At 42.7% G+C, this 17,720-nt stretch overlaps 1 protein-coding gene and 1 long non-coding RNA gene across 2 annotated transcripts in view; one reads left to right on the top strand and one right to left on the bottom strand.

Annotated features, from left to right (window-relative positions):
• The window catches only part of LOC117511260 (voltage-dependent N-type calcium channel subunit alpha-1B-like), a 188,678-nt gene that overhangs the window by 73,248 nt on the left and 97,710 nt on the right, over positions 1 to 17,720 (bottom strand). The window contains 9 exon segments of the mRNA XM_034171267.1: positions 5,027 to 5,164; positions 5,359 to 5,519; positions 5,640 to 5,735; positions 6,041 to 6,062; positions 8,204 to 8,215; positions 9,570 to 9,676; positions 14,110 to 14,169; positions 14,592 to 14,721; positions 16,725 to 16,839. Of these exon segments, the coding sequence (XP_034027158.1) occupies positions 5,027 to 5,164; positions 5,359 to 5,519; positions 5,640 to 5,735; positions 6,041 to 6,062; positions 8,204 to 8,215; positions 9,570 to 9,676; positions 14,110 to 14,169; positions 14,592 to 14,721; positions 16,725 to 16,839 (841 nt within the window).
• Positions 714 to 17,480, top strand: LOC117511261. The gene is made up of 3 exons (XR_004560923.1): positions 714 to 727; positions 3,776 to 3,781; positions 17,327 to 17,480. It is a non-coding gene; the product is annotated as an uncharacterized LOC117511261 (long non-coding RNA).

The following is a 17,720-nucleotide window of genomic DNA, read 5'->3' as shown; positions in this document are numbered from 1 at the left end:
CTAAATACATAAAGCTGAGGATTATGCATTTCAAATAAATAGGATTTATTACAGTAATGAATATGCATCATGTAAGGTTTATTTGGTAGGTTTGTATTAAAATGATCTAAAAAAGTAAATAGGAATTTGTCATGTAATATACTCAACAAAAATATAAACGCAACACTTTTGGTTTTGCTCCCAGATGAACTCAAAGATCTAAAACTTTTTCCACATACACAATATCACCATTTCCCTCAAATATTGTTCACAAACCAGTCTAAATCTGTGATAGTGAGCACTTCTCCTTTGCTGAGATAATCCATCCCACCTCACAGGTGTGCCATACCAAGATGCTGATTAGACACCATGATTAGTGCACAGGTGTGCCTTAGACTGCCCACAATAAAAGGCCACTCTGAAAGGTGCAGTTTTGTTTTATTGGGGGGGGATACCAGTCAGTATCTGGTGTGACCACCATTTGCCTCATGCAGTGCAACACATCTCCTTCACATAGAGTTGATCAGGTTGTCAATTGTGGCCTGTGGAATGTTGGTTCACTCCTCTTCAATGGCTGTGCGAAGTTGCTGGATATTGGCAGGAACTGGTACACGCTGTCGTATACGCCGGTCCAGAGCATCCCAAACATGCTCAATGGGTGACATGTCCGGTGAGTATGCCGGCCATGCAAGAACTGGGACATTTTCAGCTTCCAAGAATTGTGTACAGATCCTTGCAACATGGGGCCGTACATTATCCTGCTGCAACATGAGGTGATGTTCTTGGATGTATGGCACAACAATGGGCCTCAGGATCTCGTCACGGTATCTCTGTGCATTCAAAATGCCATCAATAAAATGCACCTGTGTTCTTCGTCCATAACAGACGCCTGCCCATACCATAACCCCACCGCCACCATGGGCCACTCGATCCACAACATTGACATCAGAAAACCGCTCACCCACACGACGCCACACACGCTGTCTGCCATCTGCCCTGAACAGTGTGAACCGGGATTCATCCGTGAAGAGAACACCTCTCCAACGTGCCAAACGCCAGCGAATGTGAGCATTTGCCCACTCAAGTCAGTTACAACGACGAACTGGAGTCAGGTCGAGACCCCGATGAGGACGACAAGCATGCAGATGAGCTTCCCTGAGACGGTTTCTGACAGTTTGTGCAGAAATTCTTTGGTTATGCAAACCGATTGTTTCAGCAGCTGTCCGAGTGGCTGGTCTCAGACGATCTTGGAGGTGAACATGTTGGATGTGGAGGTCCTGGGCTGGTGTGGTTACACGTGGTCTGCGGTTGTGAGGCTGGTTGGATGTACTGCCAAATTCTCTGAAACGCCTTTGGAGACGGCTTATAGTAGAGAAATGAACATTCAATACAAGAGCAACAGCTCTGGTTGACATTCCTGCTGTCAGCATGCCAATTGCACGCTCCCTCAAATCTTGCGACATCTGTGGCATTGTGCTGTGTGATAAAACTGCACCTTTCAGAGTGGCCTTTTATTGTGGGCAGTCTAAGGCACACCTGTGCACTAATCATGGTGTCTAATCAGCATCTTGATATGGCACACCTGTGAGGTGGGATGGATTATCTCAGCAAAGGAGAAGTGCTCACTATCACAGATTTAGACTGGTTTGTGAACAATATTTGAGGGAAATGGTGATATTGTGTATGTGGAAAAAGTTTTAGATCTTTGAGTTCATCTCATACAAAATGGGAGCAAAACCAAAAGTGTTGCGTTTATATTTTTGTTGAGTATAAAATTACATAAATCTTAAAAGTCAGGGATAAATATTTCTGTGAGTGTAGGAAGGAAATTTATATTCAGAAACACAAACCACATTCTAGGCCACCATAGCGTTAATAGTATTTCCATATGTGTATAAGTCATTTTTTCCCGTTTTATTGTGAATCACATTGAGCTGCTGTATGAAAATAACACAGAACAAATAAATAATTAATAATAATAAGTACTTTGGGGAGGTGATGGTCTAGTGGTTAAGTGTTGGGCTTGAGACCAGAGCATCCTCGGTTCAAATCCCAACCTGACTGGAAAATCACTAAGTGCCCTTGGGTAAGGTCCTTAATCCCCAAGTTGTTCCCGGTGTGTAGTGAGCGTCTTGCATGGCAGCACCCTGACATCGGTGTATGAGTGTGTCTGTGTGAATGGGTGAATGTGAGGCATCATTGTAAAGCACTTTAAGTGTCTGATGCAGATGGAAAAGCGCTATATAAATGCAGTCCATTTACCATTTGTTATTTGTAATTTTATTTCAGCCCCTCTCCAGGAGTTGGGTACCAGAGCTCAAGCTGTGCGTGGAGGTGAGCCCAACTATCTCTAGCCCAAACGTATCATGAGGGTCTGCTGTGAACGACTGGCGGAACCCTCTGTCAGCGAGGTCTTCAACTCCCACCTCCGGGAGAGCTTCTCCCAGATCCCGGAGGAGGTTGGAGACATGGAGTCCGAGTGGACCATGTTCTCCACCTCCATTGTCGATGCGGCCGCTCGTAGCTGTGGTCACAAGGTCTCTGGTGCCTGTCGCGGCGGCAATCCCTGAACCCGGTGGTGGACGCCGGAAATAAGGGATGCCGTCAAGCTGAAGAAGGAGTCCTACTTATCTTTGTTGGTAGGTGGGATCCCGGAGGCAGCTGACACGTACCGGCAGGCCAAGCGTGCCACAGCCCGTGCGGTCGCAGAGGCAAAAACTCGGGTCTGGGAGGAGTTCGGGGAGGCCATGCAGGAGGACTATCGGTCGGCCTCGAAGAGATTCTGGCAAACCGTCCGACGCCTCAGGAGGCGGAAGCAGCTCTCCACCAGCATTGTTTACGGTGCGGGTGGGGAGCTGTTGACCCTGACTGGGGATGTTGTCGGGCGGTGGAAGGAATACTTCGAGGATCTCCTCAATCCCATCGTCACGTCTTCCTAAGAGGAAGCAGAGACTGGGGACTCAGAGACGGACTCATCCATTACCCAGGCCGAAGTCACCGAGGTGGTTAGAAAGCTCCTCGGTGGCAAGGCTCCTGGGGTGGATGAAATCCGTCCTGAGTACCTCAAGTCTCTGGATGCTGTGGGACTATCTTGGCTGACACGCCTCTGCAACATCGCGTGGCGATCGGGGACAGTGCCTCTGGATTGGCAGACCGGGGTGGTGGTCCATCTGTTTACTAAGGGGGACCGGAGGGTGTGTTCCAACTATAAGGTAAGGTCTATTCCAGAGTACTGGAGGGGAGAATTCGACCGATGGTCGAACCTTGGATTCAGGAGGAGCAGTGTGGTTTTCGTCCTGGTCGCGGCACACTGGACCAGCTCTACACGCTCCATTGGGTGCTCGAGGGTTCATGGGAGTTCGTCCAACCAGTCCACATGTGTTTTGTGGATCTGGAGAAGGCATTCGACCGTGTCCCTCGGGGCACCCTGTGGGGGGTGCTCCAGGAGTACGGGGTCCAGGGTCCTTTGCTAAGGGCTATCCGGTCCCTGTATGACCGCAGCAGGAGCTTGGTTTGCATTGCCGGTAGTAAGTCAAACCTGTTTCCAGTGCACGTTGGCCTCCGCCAGGGCTGCCCTTTGTCACCGGTTCTGTTCATTATTTTTATGGACAGAATTTCTAGGTGCAGCCAGGGTGTAGAGGGGGTCTGGTTTGGGAACCACAGAATCTCGTCTCTGCTGTTTGCGGATGATGTGGTTCTGTTGGCTTCATCAAATCAGGACCTTCAGTGTGCACTGGAGCTGTTTGCAGCCAAGTGTGAAGCGTCTGGGATGAAAATCAGCACCTCCAAATCCGAGGCCATGGTTCTTTGCCCTCTTCAGATCGGTGGAGTGTCCTTGCCTCAAGTGGAGGAGTTTAAGTATTTTGGAGTCTTGCTCACAAGTGAGGGACGGATGGAGCGTGAGATCGATAGACGCATCGGTGCAGCATCTGCAGTGATGCGGTCGCTGTATCGGACCGTCGTGGTGAAGAGAGAGCTGAGTAGGGGGGCAAAGCTCTCGATTTACCGATCGATCTATGTTCCAATCCTCACCTATGGTCATGAGATTTGGCTCATGACCGAAAGAACAAGATCGCGAGTACAAGCGGCCGAGATGAGTTTCCTCCGCAGGGTGGCTGGGTGCTTCCTTAGAGATAGGGTGAGGAGCACGGTCACTTGGGAGGAGCTTGGAGTCGAGCCGTTGCTCCTCCACGTCGAAAGGAGCCAGCTGAGGTGGCTCGGGCATCTTTTCCGGATGCCCCTTGGACGTCTCGCTGGAGAGGTGTTCCGGGCACGTCCCATTGGGAGGAGGCCCCGGGGAAGACCCAGGACATGCTGGAGGGAGTACATCTCTCGGCTGGCTTGGGAATGCCTTGGGGTTCCCCCGGAGGAGGTGTGTGTGGATCGGGAGGTCTGGGTGGCTTTGCTTGAGCTGCTGCCCCCGCGACCCGACTCCGGATAAAGCAGAAGAAAATGAATGGATGGATTTATTAAATACGGGCAAAATCTATGGTGAAGCCCGACCCCCACCCCCCACCCAAATATTACACTTTCTTTAACAATGCAGTGGATATTTGACATTATATTTATATGTTTTGTTTATATTTTATAATTTTTTTTATTATTTATCTGACAACAATTTAATAAATTTATTTCACTTGGTTTGATAGACAGGCAGAGTTGAGCAACATTTGAACTAAAATAGTTTTCTGTCTGGTACATGGACTGAAAAAGTTGACTGTTTTTTTAATTCTGTGTACTTTTAATCATGTTCCGTAAAAGGTGGCTGTCTCTGCAGCTCTTTTACTGAAGTATTCACTAACTGATCTTTTCATCAACTTCATAAGATGTTTGTACTTTACTGAAAAAATTTCCCACATGACCAGGATTGAGGTTAAAACACTGACAAACCTTTAAATGACATGACCATGAGTCTGGTGTGGTGGTAAAATCTCATCCTACAAGGATGCAGGAACACGGATGATTGGACAAGTCGGTATTCTATAGTGAAATCTGGAGTGGAATCGTTAAATTTATGGGTCTCAGGTGAACAATGAAGTAGACTCACGTTGGCCAGCCTTCGCCAGTGGACACAGTGAAGAGGGTCAGGAAGGCCCACAGCACATTATCATAGTGGAACTCGTATTTCTTCCACTCTCTGGGCATGGCATAAACTTCGTCTTTGTCATATTCTAAGAACTGCCCTCTGAAACACATGAATGGAGCAGAAATGAGTCATGATAGAAGAGGATTGCGTCATGATTAAAGCCACTTAGACTAGAGAGACGACCTTCACCAAGCACCAGCTTTTAACTGCATTCCATACCTGAACCCTGATGGCCCTTCATGGCTCAAGACCTCTGGCTTAGAAGGATAAAAGTTTCTACGTGTCAGACCAACCTGCAGTCTTTCTCCAAACCCTTAGACTCATCGGTGCAGTAGAAGAATTTCCCTTTGAAGAGCTGAACAGCGATGACGGCGAAGATGAACATGAAGAGGATATACACGATGAGGATGTTTAGCACATTCTTCAAGGAGTTGACCACACAGTCAAACACAGCCTAAGAATGCAAAGTCATGTTAATACTCTCATCGATCTCCGCATCATCACCAAAATTAACTCTCATCAACAACGTGAGAAAAAAATAAAAAGGAAGGTGAGTTGACAATTCAAACATCACCTTGAGTTTTGGCAGACGTTTGATCGTCTTGAGAGGCCTGAGGACCCGCAAAACCCTTAGAGACTTAATGGTGCTGATATCTTTGCCTTTTGTCCCCTGTAGAAAATAAAACCAGCCAGGTCATTCAAACATTAAAAATATAACGTTTGCCTCGACAAGTTGAATTATCTGTCTTAGTGATATTCATGGCGTTTTTATAAGATGGGATCAGGCACATAAGAGGTTTTATGAACACTGAGAAATATAAAAATGAAATACGTATATTTGTGAGAAAAATGTAGCAAAAAAATAAAAAACATACTAAAATGATATGAAAGTTTCCGATTATGATATGATGATCAGAAGATGCAGAAATGCAAAAGTATTCAGGGGATTATTGATAATAATATTTTCGATGTCACTAACCTGACAGTCTTTTGAGCACTTCTGGAAGAATTGAATGGAAAAATTCTGCAGAATGTTCTTTGTACGCCTGAACTGGCTTTGAACACCGACTCACCAGTTGTACTCTATTCGGGGAAACTCTGCTCTGCACCATTTGGATTTTTGTTAAGCCATCAGATGTTGTGTCTACTTGACTCTATTTCCGCATTTGCATGTTCGACATTTCTATGTTGTGCTTATTTCTTACTTTGTTATTGGTAGTGTGGCCAAAGCAGATGGTCCCCACACTCAGTCTGGTCTGCTTGAGGTTTCTTCCTCTCATCTAATGTGATACTGCCATCATTCCAGTCAAAATGCCGCAAGGCAAGGCGACTAACAGCACCTTCACACATAGTGCGAATATGTACAACTCAGGGCGACACCCGTCGGAGCAGCTTGTATGAGCGAACCACGAAACATCACACTGACAGGCAGGCGTGCAAGCGGGAGCACAGTGCCACCAGCTGCACGATGTGTAACCACATCGTGCTGTGCTGTGAAGAAAAAAAAAAATTTTAAAAATACATGTTGCAACCGTTTTGCTGCACACAGCAGCTTTTCACAGCAGCTGCGCACATTTTGCACTATGTGTGAAGGGGCCCTAACGAAATAGTAAAGCACATAGAGGAGAAGGACGATGAACACACAGTTGTCACACCCCTCCACATGAGAAGACGGCAATCACGGCATGGAGGAAATGATCTGTAGGCAGCAAATGAGGGTCAATATATGAAAATGCTATGATGAGATGTGTTTCAGACATCACTGCATACTACAGAAAAAGCAATTTTGCTCATTAAAAACACCAAGATGGTCAATGCTGCTCCACCTTCAATTTATAAACCTATTTTATTTATTGGGCATTTTTAAAAAAATCATATTTTGGACCACTCTTCAGCAACAATCTGACAGAATCTTAATGAACCATACAGAATCCAGATACCAAGTGCAGTATGTACATTACATGGTTTGGGGAAATCTCCAGGATCTGTCTCCAGGGCAAAATATTCTTATGAAGACGATGATGAGTTAATTAGAATTTTATGAGGAACCCTGAAGTTTGAGGTTCAGCTGTGTCTCAGCAGTGTCTTATATGTACACCACAGCAACCTCCTGTGGACTCGATGTAACGTTGGTGTGATTAAACCGCCATTGACCCTCATCGGCCAAAAACATCTAAAGGCAAAGAATCACAGAATCACTCATACGCTGTAAACCCTGTTAAACTAAAAAGCTGGTTCCCTTATTTTAAGACAGCTATAAAATAACTGGATTAATATGTCCAGACGCGTGGAGAAGATTAAATATATCATCAGAGGAGCATTTTCTTTGGTTATTCATTCATTTTCTATACCTGCTTACTCCAATGAAGGGTCACAGGGGAGCTCGAGCCTATCCCATCAGAACTTTTCCAAGTTCTCGCTCTCTCTCTCTTTCTCACACACACACACCTGCATGTGCAGCAGGTATGTGCAAAAATAATTGAAACCCCACAAATTGAAATCTGCACATACAGACTACACGAAACGTCTACGGTGAATTCTCTAACAAGAGCCTCAAGCATTTCTGTTTTTGCATTTTTGCTTGTTTGTTTGTTTGTGTGTTTGTGTGCATTTTTTTCTAATGTACAGCAATGCATTAGTATGTGGCATTCAGTGACTTATGAATAACAGACAGCTGAACTTTTATCGGTTTTAAGAGCAATATGGATGAGTTAAAAACTAAAAGAATTATTGTATAAAGCTGATTAAAAACCCCCAGTAAGTCAAATAACCACTAGTTACTACCAAGTAGACACATGAACCCTTGAAGGGGATACGCACTGTATAATCCGTGTGGAGGACGTACGTGCAAACCATGATACTGCTCAGTGTGACTACTGTGGTCAAGAATGGTAATAAAAGGTGGCAGTGATCAACTTATAGCCAAAACATTAATTAGACACATTATATGAATTTTATTGCAATTATGTTTACCAACATATGGAAGAAATAAGGAGGATTTCATTTCAGTGTGATATTGAGACATGTGCAGGGGAAATTGCTTGTTTCTGCAGTGTAAGTCATGTATGTGGTCGGTCTCACATACATGCATCTACATGAGCCAGACAAGCAAGATGAGAAATATAGAGGAGACGTTACCCCATGAAGCTCCTTCAAAATGACCACAGCACAGAAACAGAGAGAAAATCATATTAATAAACAAACTGCAGCACAGGGCTTTCTTAGCAAGGCGCCGTTTTTGTTTTGTTATTGCCTCATTTTTTCTGTTGATTTTTACAGTACAGTTTTGTCATAACAGTATGCAGATACAAACAGGTATATTCTATATTCTGACAAGAGAAAAATCACAAGGCAACGCTAAAACAAACAGAAAATGCCAAAAAATGGGTTTTGGACCTTCAGTATTAGAAGTGTGTTCAGTGGTGTGACAAATTAGTTGTATCTGATTTAGAACATGAACTAAAACAGTAAAATTAAAGTTAAAAGTCATGGCTAGGACTCAAATTAGGATCAAAAATATTTCTAGGAGATATTTATCTCTTTATCTCTTTGACTTTGACCCGGGATTTGACCTTAGGTAACAACAAAAAGTTAAGGAACGAATTCTGATGGACACAGTTTTACTTAAAGCAGTATGGCCTTTGGGCTTTTTATGGTTTAAGTTATAAAATAATTTTCTTTGGCAACATTATAATTTTATTCCTTAGCACTTAAACAAGGGATTTATAATATGATATTGCAAGTATTATCAAAATTTGCACCGTGTGGAAACAATTTATAATTTTGATCCCTGATGCATTGAAATTCATGCGATCAGACCCCATGACATACATTTGGTAGTGACACCACAGATCACGTGGGGCCCCCAATCTGTGTGAATGCTGGGAAGGACAAGGTATCAGCCGGCTGCTTGCTCGAACAAAATAAACCAAGATGGTGGAAAATGCCCCAAAACAGCTTATTGTGTCAATCTAAAAACTAGATATGTATTTTCCCATTACAAAACTAAGAATATGTTTGTTTGTTTGTTAACTGTCCAAAGTTTTTTTGTATTTCATAGTACAGATGAACAAATAAATGTAAACAGAATGATTATAATACAATACAACTGGGACGAACGGCACCACCAAAGACCCAAGTGACAGACAAGAGCAAGCAGTGACACCAAACCCAAGCAAAAAGTAAAAGACAAGACCACAGTGATGAAAAGAGAACAAAAACAAAATCAAAACAATACATAGTCAAATCAATAAAAATACCTAACAAAACCAACAATCCTGACATCTAGGAGTCCATGTTTTTGGTCTCATTCATAATTATCCTTGACATGTCCTTAGACACTACAAGGACACCTGCGGTTCCTTCTGGCCGTATGATCTCTCCACCTGACTGAAGCACAGGTCTCCACAGACACGTAGTCAAAGAAAATAACACTTTAAACATCAATGTAACCATTACTTTTATCCATATTGAAAGACAAAAATACAGAAGCTCAGGAACTTACGAAAATGCAAAAGCTACAAGGGCTCCGCTGACTACAATGAAGTCCAGGATGTTCCATAAGTCTCTGAAGTATGATCCAGGATGAAGCAGCAGGCCAAGATCCACCATCTGAACAAAAGAAATCCTATTTATCTGATTTGGTTTGAGAGAAAAAAAAGGCAGTGCTGTAAAGTAATTTTTAATAACTGTCATATCGTGTTCTGCACATTTGTTTGGTCATTTTAGTACTAGGTTTTTGTATTTGTTACTAGGACACTTTTTTTCACTCCTTTGATTTTTCTTTTTTCATGTGGGATATTTTCCTCCCCATTGTGATCATTGTCGTGGTTTCTCCTCCTTGTGTTTGTTCAGCATTTCCCTCTCTGTGGAACAGTCGCGTGGTTTCTTTTCACACACCTGTCTTTATTGTATTATCTACTTGTGTCTGCAGTGTGCCTGCCGCTTTCCCTGTGTTCAACTTCTGTTTCTCTGCAATTGCTCTTCATTCCATCTTGTCATCTACAGCAACCCAGCATGTAATCTTCTGCACTGTCTGAGTAATACATTCTTCCTACGGCAATATTATTCTCAGTGATTTGCTCCTGCAATTTGAGTTCAATCTGTTCTGCTGTAACAGCAGAGTACTGGACCAGCTGCCTGTTAAACTGATGGCAGATACAGAAGTGCTGCTGTCATCAAAACCTCAAAGTGCTTTAGATGAAGCTGGTGAGGAAAAGACATTGCATCAAAGAGATTTCTCTCTGCTGGCAAAATTGTCTTGCTTGTCTCAGTCTCATCTTTTGTAGCAGATTAGGGTAGTATCTCACTGGGCTGCGACAGCTTGACCATGGCATCCGCGAGGGAATCTGCACAATGAGGGATGTAATTTTATGCGACTTTCCCTACCTTTTGCCATCTCGTCGCAGGGTAACACCCTTGTGTCGCTTGATTTTTGAACAAGCCAGAAAATTTGCTTGACAAGCTTCCTTGCCAAATCCTCAGGCAGGCGTCTCGTACCCGACCACGCAGTCTCTGAGACTCAGAACGCGTGCAACGTGTGTGGACACACACTTTTCCTTTTATATGAAGAAGAAGAAGAAGAAGAAGAAGCGCCTTTATTTTTCATTGTACATACACACAATGAAATCTGTCCTCTGCATTCAACCCATCCTAATTGCAGTTAGACCAACCACTAGGAGCAGTGGGCAGCCACAGTCCGATGCCCGGGGACCAACTCCAGATGTAGAGACACTGCCTTGGTCAGGGGCAGAGAAAGAAGCAGACCCTAAAATAAGCATGTTTTCAATTGTGCGAGGAAACCCACTCAGACATGGAGAGAACATGAAACCTCCACACAGAAAGGGCGGGAAGCGATCCCACGACCTTCTTGCTGTGAGGCATCAGTGCTAACCACTAAGCCACCCTGCAGCCACTGTGATCAAAGAGGCACAGCACTTCTTGAAATGGCCAAGTGAATCCGTGCATGCAGGGACAGCTGTGTGGAGTATGTGGACGAAGCAATCCAAAGCTATTATTTTTTATTGTTTGTAAGGACATCACAAAACTTAACTTGAGAGGTGGCATTCCAGATCATCACAGCGTGCATGGACCAGTTCTTCCAGAGGACCATGGAACCTGGCCAGTGGATGATTGGACGATCATTCAAGAGAGGAGAGGACAGTAGAACCAGTGGGGACAATAATATTGAGATACAGCTCCTGAACATCATTCTGCAAGTCGGTGAGTGCACTGTCCACACTCTTCTTCTTGTTTTTTATTTAGCATTTGTTATTCATTATTATTTATTTATTATTGTTTTACTATTTATTTTATTATTTACAGCGCTTTCACATAATAGCAATATAATTGTCCACAGCCATCCTGAGTACTGTGTGTGCAAATATGTCATCATTTCAGCCACACCAGTGGGGCTCATCAGCCATGAGTGTCGTGGGGCATTCGAGCGCAAACCCTTGCACCAGCAAAGGCCACACCAGTGCCACTCGACTTTTGTGTGTGTGCGCCGCATGGCATGTCGGTGGGTCTCACGCGATATGTGTGGAAATTGATTGACATTTGTGGCCGTACTTTCGCTGCCACTCCGAGCGGCATTCAGCTGACAGTCGGCTGACAGTCAGCTGCCATGCGCAAATGTGCCGGGGAGACCAAGTCAGTGAGATTCCACATGAAAGTTGTTGCCCATTTGCCTGTTTGGTGCAAGTTTGTGTCTCTGCCTCCTCTCCACCAGTCGTGCCCCAGTGAGATACTACCCTTAGGATACAAGGAAATAACACAGCATAAAAACAAAACAAGGAAAAACCACAGCACAAGAATAAAATGACTTATCGTCTGATCTTTGTACAAATTCTCTGCCTGGTTTGATCGTGTTATGATTTTATATTTTGTCTTTATTTTTTATTCATTGCATTGCACACTGGGGGACTATTGGGGAACTATTATTGCTGTGCTTGTATAGGTGGTCTTGTGTACCTAGAGTGCTCCAACTCCCAACTAGGCACTGGTGACCTCATATACTGTAGGTGCAACCTCTTTAATGAAATGATTCTGCCTCTTTTTTTATTGGTAAAAGCACCAGATTTTGCACAGACGTTTCATATATAATAAAAATATTTACGTATCACACTGAGCTCAATTTTTTGCCCTTTTATTCACATAATTACATTTAGAATGGATTGAGCTCGTAAGAAAACACTTCATTTGTGTCTGTATGACATCCACGACTATAAGCAAGAGGATCATTGTCGTGATCCACAGCAGCCAAGGTTCAAGGTTCTTGAAATGGAGCAATATGTCCACTTGGTGGACATTTACCATTAATGCAGGTACAACAGAATTTCACCAAGAGCTCTAGTACAGCAATAAAAACAAAAAAATTTTAAAATATGACAAAAAGGCAAGTTGGGAATCTTGGAGTTTGCTATTTATTATCCTCAGGGAAAAATACTGAGCAAGATATCTACAGTGCATCCGGAAACTACGGCACTTCACTTTTTCCACATTTTTTAATGTTATGGGCTTATTCCAAAATGGATGAAATTCAGTTTTTTCCTCATGATTCTACACAGAATACCCCATAATGACAACATGAAAAAAGTTTTTTTTTTTTTTTTTTTTTTTTTTTTTTAGATGTTTGCAAACTTATTAAATATAAGAAATCTAAAAAAAATCATATGTACATAAGTATTCACAGCTTTTGTTATGAAGTTCAAAATTGAGCTCAGGTGCATCCTGTTTCCACTGATCATCCTTGAGATGGTAATTGGAGTCCACCTGGGGTAAATTCAGTTGATTGGACATGATTTGGAAAGACACATACCTGTCTACATATAAGGTCCCACAGTTGACAGTTCACCAGGACTCTTCCTAGAGCTGGCCACCTGTCTAAACTGAACAATCGGGGAAAAGGGCCTTAATCAGGGAGGCAACAAAGAACCTGATGGTCACTCTGTCAGAGCTCCAGCATTTCTCTGTGGAGAGAGGAGAACCTTCCAGAAGGACAACCATCTCTGCAGCAATCCACCAATCAGGCCTGTATGGTAGAGTGGTGGGATGGAAGCCACTCCTTGGTAAAAGGCACATAGCAGCCCACCTGGAGTTTGACAAAAGGCACCTGAAGGACTCTCAGACCATGTGAAACAAAATTCTCTGGTCTGATGAGACAAAGATTGAACACTTCGGCGTGAATGCCAGGCGTCACGTTTGGAGAAAACAGGCACCATCCCTACAGTGAAGCATGGTGGTGGCAGCATCATGTTGTGGGGATGTTTTTCAGCAGCAGGAACTGGGAGACTAGTCAGGATTGAGGGAAAGATAAATGCAGCAATGTACAGAGACATCCTGGATGAAAACCTGCTCGAGAGCGCTCTTGACCTGAGACTGGGGTGACGGTTCATCTTTCAAACAACAAAAATAAATATTTTTTCCTGTTGTCATTATGGGGTGTTGTGAGAAGAATTTTGAGGGGGAAAATGTCAGACAAACAAAAATTAAGTGTTGTTTTCTATGTTTTCTTACACACTGAATTCGTTCCAGGAACAATTACATTGATAAAAAGTGGAAATAATTCAGACAGTCACTCAGTCACTCACTCATCTTCAACCGCTTACTCCAGTTAAGGGTCGTGGGGAGCTGAAGCCTATCCCAGCAGTCATAGGGCGCAAGGCGGGGTTCACCCTAGACAGGATGCCAGTCTGTCGCCGGGCCACATACAGGCAAACACAAACATTCACACTTATGGACAATTTAAAGTTTCCAGTCCATCTAACCCGCATGTCTTTGGATATGGGAGGAAGCCGGAGCACCCAGAGGGAACCCACACACACAAGGGGAGACCATGCGAACTCCACACAGAAAGGCTATAAGTGGGAAATGAACCCGTGAGGCACCACTAATCCACTGTGCTGCCGCCATTCAGACAGTGCCTGTGCAAAATCTGGTGGTTTAACCACAAAACGCATAATCATACTGATATTTTCTGCAAATGTGCCCCATGAAAAGAGCTGCTGTGGGTGTTTTAAAGGTGTATTCATTCACCTGCTTACCTTGATCACCAATTCAAAAGTGAAAACCCCAGTAAAGGCGTAGTCCAAATATTTAAGAACCTGCAAAAAGAGACTGAACATTAACTATGAAACAAACCAACAATGATGATGAGATGAAGCACACTGTCACTCTCACCCCGGTCTGGTCCCACAGTCTGGCCGAACAGGATTACAGCGAGGTATATGCTACTGTATATTTGAAGCTGAATTTATATGGGACTCAACACATTTGTGATTATATGCCTGCAGTAAAAACTGGAGCTCAAAGTGGCGGTTTTGCAACAATAACCTTTGTGTCGACAGAAAATAAAGTTTCAGCTCTTTTGGCTTCCAGATATCACTGATTCTTCTTGATGCCATTTGCTATCTGAAGCAGTGCACTCGTCCCCGGTGATGCTTTGAGTGCTCTGCAGAAGAGCGCTGACTCAGCATGCCACCCCACCCACACTTTAACGTCTTCAAACCATCTGTAAAGTTCTCACATTGTTGCGAGGAGCGTTTGCCCAGACGGGATCCTCTGCAGCCAAAGCTATGCTACTCATCGCGATGACGACCAGGATGGACATCTCAAAATAACGTAGGGTCACAATGTAGTGACACAACCTCCTCACCCTGCAAGAGCAAGAGAAATGAATGATTAAACTTTTATAATCTATGATGAGGATATTACGTTAGAACAAGATGTTAGTTCCAGTTTCCCTTCACTGATTCACACAAACTGCATATAAACAGCAGTCACCACGACAGTAAATTAATTCTAACTACAAAAAACATCTTTATTGTTTCAACAATATGTTACTAACACAATTTCAAATCCTTAAACTATCACTGTGATATACAACCCCTGGCAATAATTATGGAATCACCGGCCTCGGAGGATGTTCATTCAGTTGTTTAATTTTGTAGAAAAAAAGCAGATCACAGACATGACACAAAACTAAAGTCATTTCAAATGGCAACTTTCTGGCTTTAAGAAACACTATAAGAAATCAAGAAAAAAAATTGTGGCAGTCAGTAACGGTTACTTTTTTAGACCAAGCAGAGGGGAAAAAATATGGACCCACTCAATTCTGAGGAATAAATTATGGAATCACCCTGTAAATTTCATCCCCAAAACTAACACCTGCATCAAATCAGATCTGCTCGTTAGTCTGCATCTAAAAAGGAGTGATCACACCTTGGAGAGCTGCTGCACCAAGTGGACTGACATGAATCATGGCTCCAACACGAGAGATGTCAACTGAAACAAAGGAGAGGATTATCAAACTCTTAAAAGAGGGTAAATCATCATGCAATGTTGCAAAAGATGTTGGTTGTTCAGTCAGCTGTGTCTAAACTCTGGACCAAATACAAACAACATGGGAAGGTTGTTAAAGGCAAACATACTGGTAGACCAAGGAAGACATCAAAGCGTCAAGACAGAAAACTTAAAGCAATATGTTGCAAAATCGAAAATGCACAACAAAACAAATGAGGAACGAATGGGAGGAAACTGGAGTCAACGTCTGTGACCGAACTGTAAGAAACCGTCTAAAGGAAATGGGATTTACATACAGAAAAGCTAAACGAAAGCCATCATTAACACCTAAACAGAAAAAAACAAGGTTACAATGGGCTAAGGAAAAACAATCGTGGACTGTGGATGACTGGATGAAAGTCATATTCAGTGATGAATCTCGAATCTGCATTGGGCAAGGTGATGATGCTGGAACTTTTGTTTGGTGCCGTTCCAATGAGATTTATAAAGATGACTGCCTGAAGAGAACATGTAAATTTCCACCGTCATTGATGATATGGGGCTGCATGTCAGGTAAAGGCACTGGGGAGATGGCTGTCATTACATCAATAAATGCACAAGTTTACGTTGATATTTTGGACACTTTTCTTATCCCATCAATTGAAAGGATGTTTGGGGATGATGAAATCATTTTTTCAAGATGATAATGCATCTTGCCATAGAGCAAAAACTGTGAAAACATTCCTTGCAAAAAGACACATAGGGTCAATGTCATGGCCTGCAAATAGTCCGGATCTTAATCCAATTGAAAATCTTTGGTGCAAGTTGAAGAAAATGGTCCATGACAAGGCTCCAACCTGCAAAGCTGATCTGGCAACAGCAATCAGAGAAAGTTGGAGCCAGATTGATGAAGAGTACTGTTTGTCACTCATTAAGTCCATGCCTCAGAGACTGCAAGCTGTTATAAAAGCCAGAGGTGGTGCAACAAAATACTAGTGATGTGTTGGAGCGTTCTTTTGTTTTTCATGATTCCATAATTTTTTCCTCAGAATTGAGTGATTCCATATTTTTTCCCTCTGCTTGGTCTAAAAAAGTAACCGTTACTGACTGCCACAATTTTTTTCCTGATTTCTTATAGTGTTTCTTAAAGCCAGAAAGTTGCCATTTGAAATGACTTTAGTTTTGTGTCATGTCTGTGATCTGCTTTTTTTCTACAAAATTAAACAACTGAATGAACATCCTCCGAGGCCGGTGATTCCATAATTTTTGCCAGGGGTTGTAGAAAAATTCTAATGTTACAGTGAAACATGTTAATCCATTAAAGGTCTAACATTTAGTGGAGGATTTTTAAGAGGGTACACAGGTGGCAGAGACTCACGGATTGGTTTTTCCAAAGATGAACATGGAACTATAAGGCAGCATGGGTTTGGGTCCAATCTGGTCCTCCAGGGTCTTCTCTTTTGTGGGTACAGTATCAAAATCGACTGTGTTCACTATAAGCACAAATGGAAGCGATCAGCTAAATATGACTGTACATACAACATTTTATAAGGTTAAAAGTATGCAATGAATTGATAATCTATGGCTTGAAATCAAGAAAAATGTTTAAACCATAAAACTTCAGCATTTAAATTTTTTTTTGACATTTTAAAGCCACAGTGTGTAGGATTTGGTGTCATCTAGTGGTGAGGGTTGCAGACTGCATTACGCCATTGCCGGTCACGATTTTGTTTCCCATAATGTTTTGTTTTGTTGTCGATGGGGATTCATGATCCTTTGATCTGTTTTGTGATAAGCAATATGTAGGAAAAAAAAATGAGAGTCCACAAACTTGTTAGCCTGCATTAGCAACCATTGGAGAGTATCAACTGATTTCTCTTCTTTTTTAAAGTTTTCTGACCAAGCTGTAAAATGCAAAAGATGGAGTAAGCATGTCCCTTTTGGGCTACTGTATTAACCTGGTGGAACAACATGGGGGAGGCGGGGCCTGCTCCCATGTAGATATGAAGAGCTCATTCTAAGCCCATAAACACATTGATTCATTGTTGCAGGTAATTATACACTAATTAACAGATAGTTATGAATGCTATAATCCATTTCCGCTCATAACCCCCTTTAAATCCTACACAGTGTAGCTTTAAGTGGTGTAATGTTTGAAATGTTACATAACATTCATTTCAAATGTGAACACTGAATGTACATCTAGCAAATATATTTCACAGTTTTCAGAGATCCAGCACTCACTCTTCAAACTTGGAATATAATCAGGCGAGATGTGTTTTCCATGTGATATTTAGGAAACAGTTATAGAGACAAACATCCAACTAATTGGTGAAATCAATGTGTTTTTTCAGAAATGTTTCAAAATCCTGCA

The sequence above is a fragment of the Thalassophryne amazonica genome, chromosome 5 (genome assembly GCF_902500255.1).
Source record: "Thalassophryne amazonica chromosome 5, fThaAma1.1, whole genome shotgun sequence".
NCBI classification, from domain to species: Eukaryota; Metazoa; Chordata; class Actinopteri; order Batrachoidiformes; family Batrachoididae; genus Thalassophryne; species Thalassophryne amazonica.
Note: the sequence above shows the minus strand (reverse complement) of the source record. Positions and strands in the feature narration are given on the sequence as shown.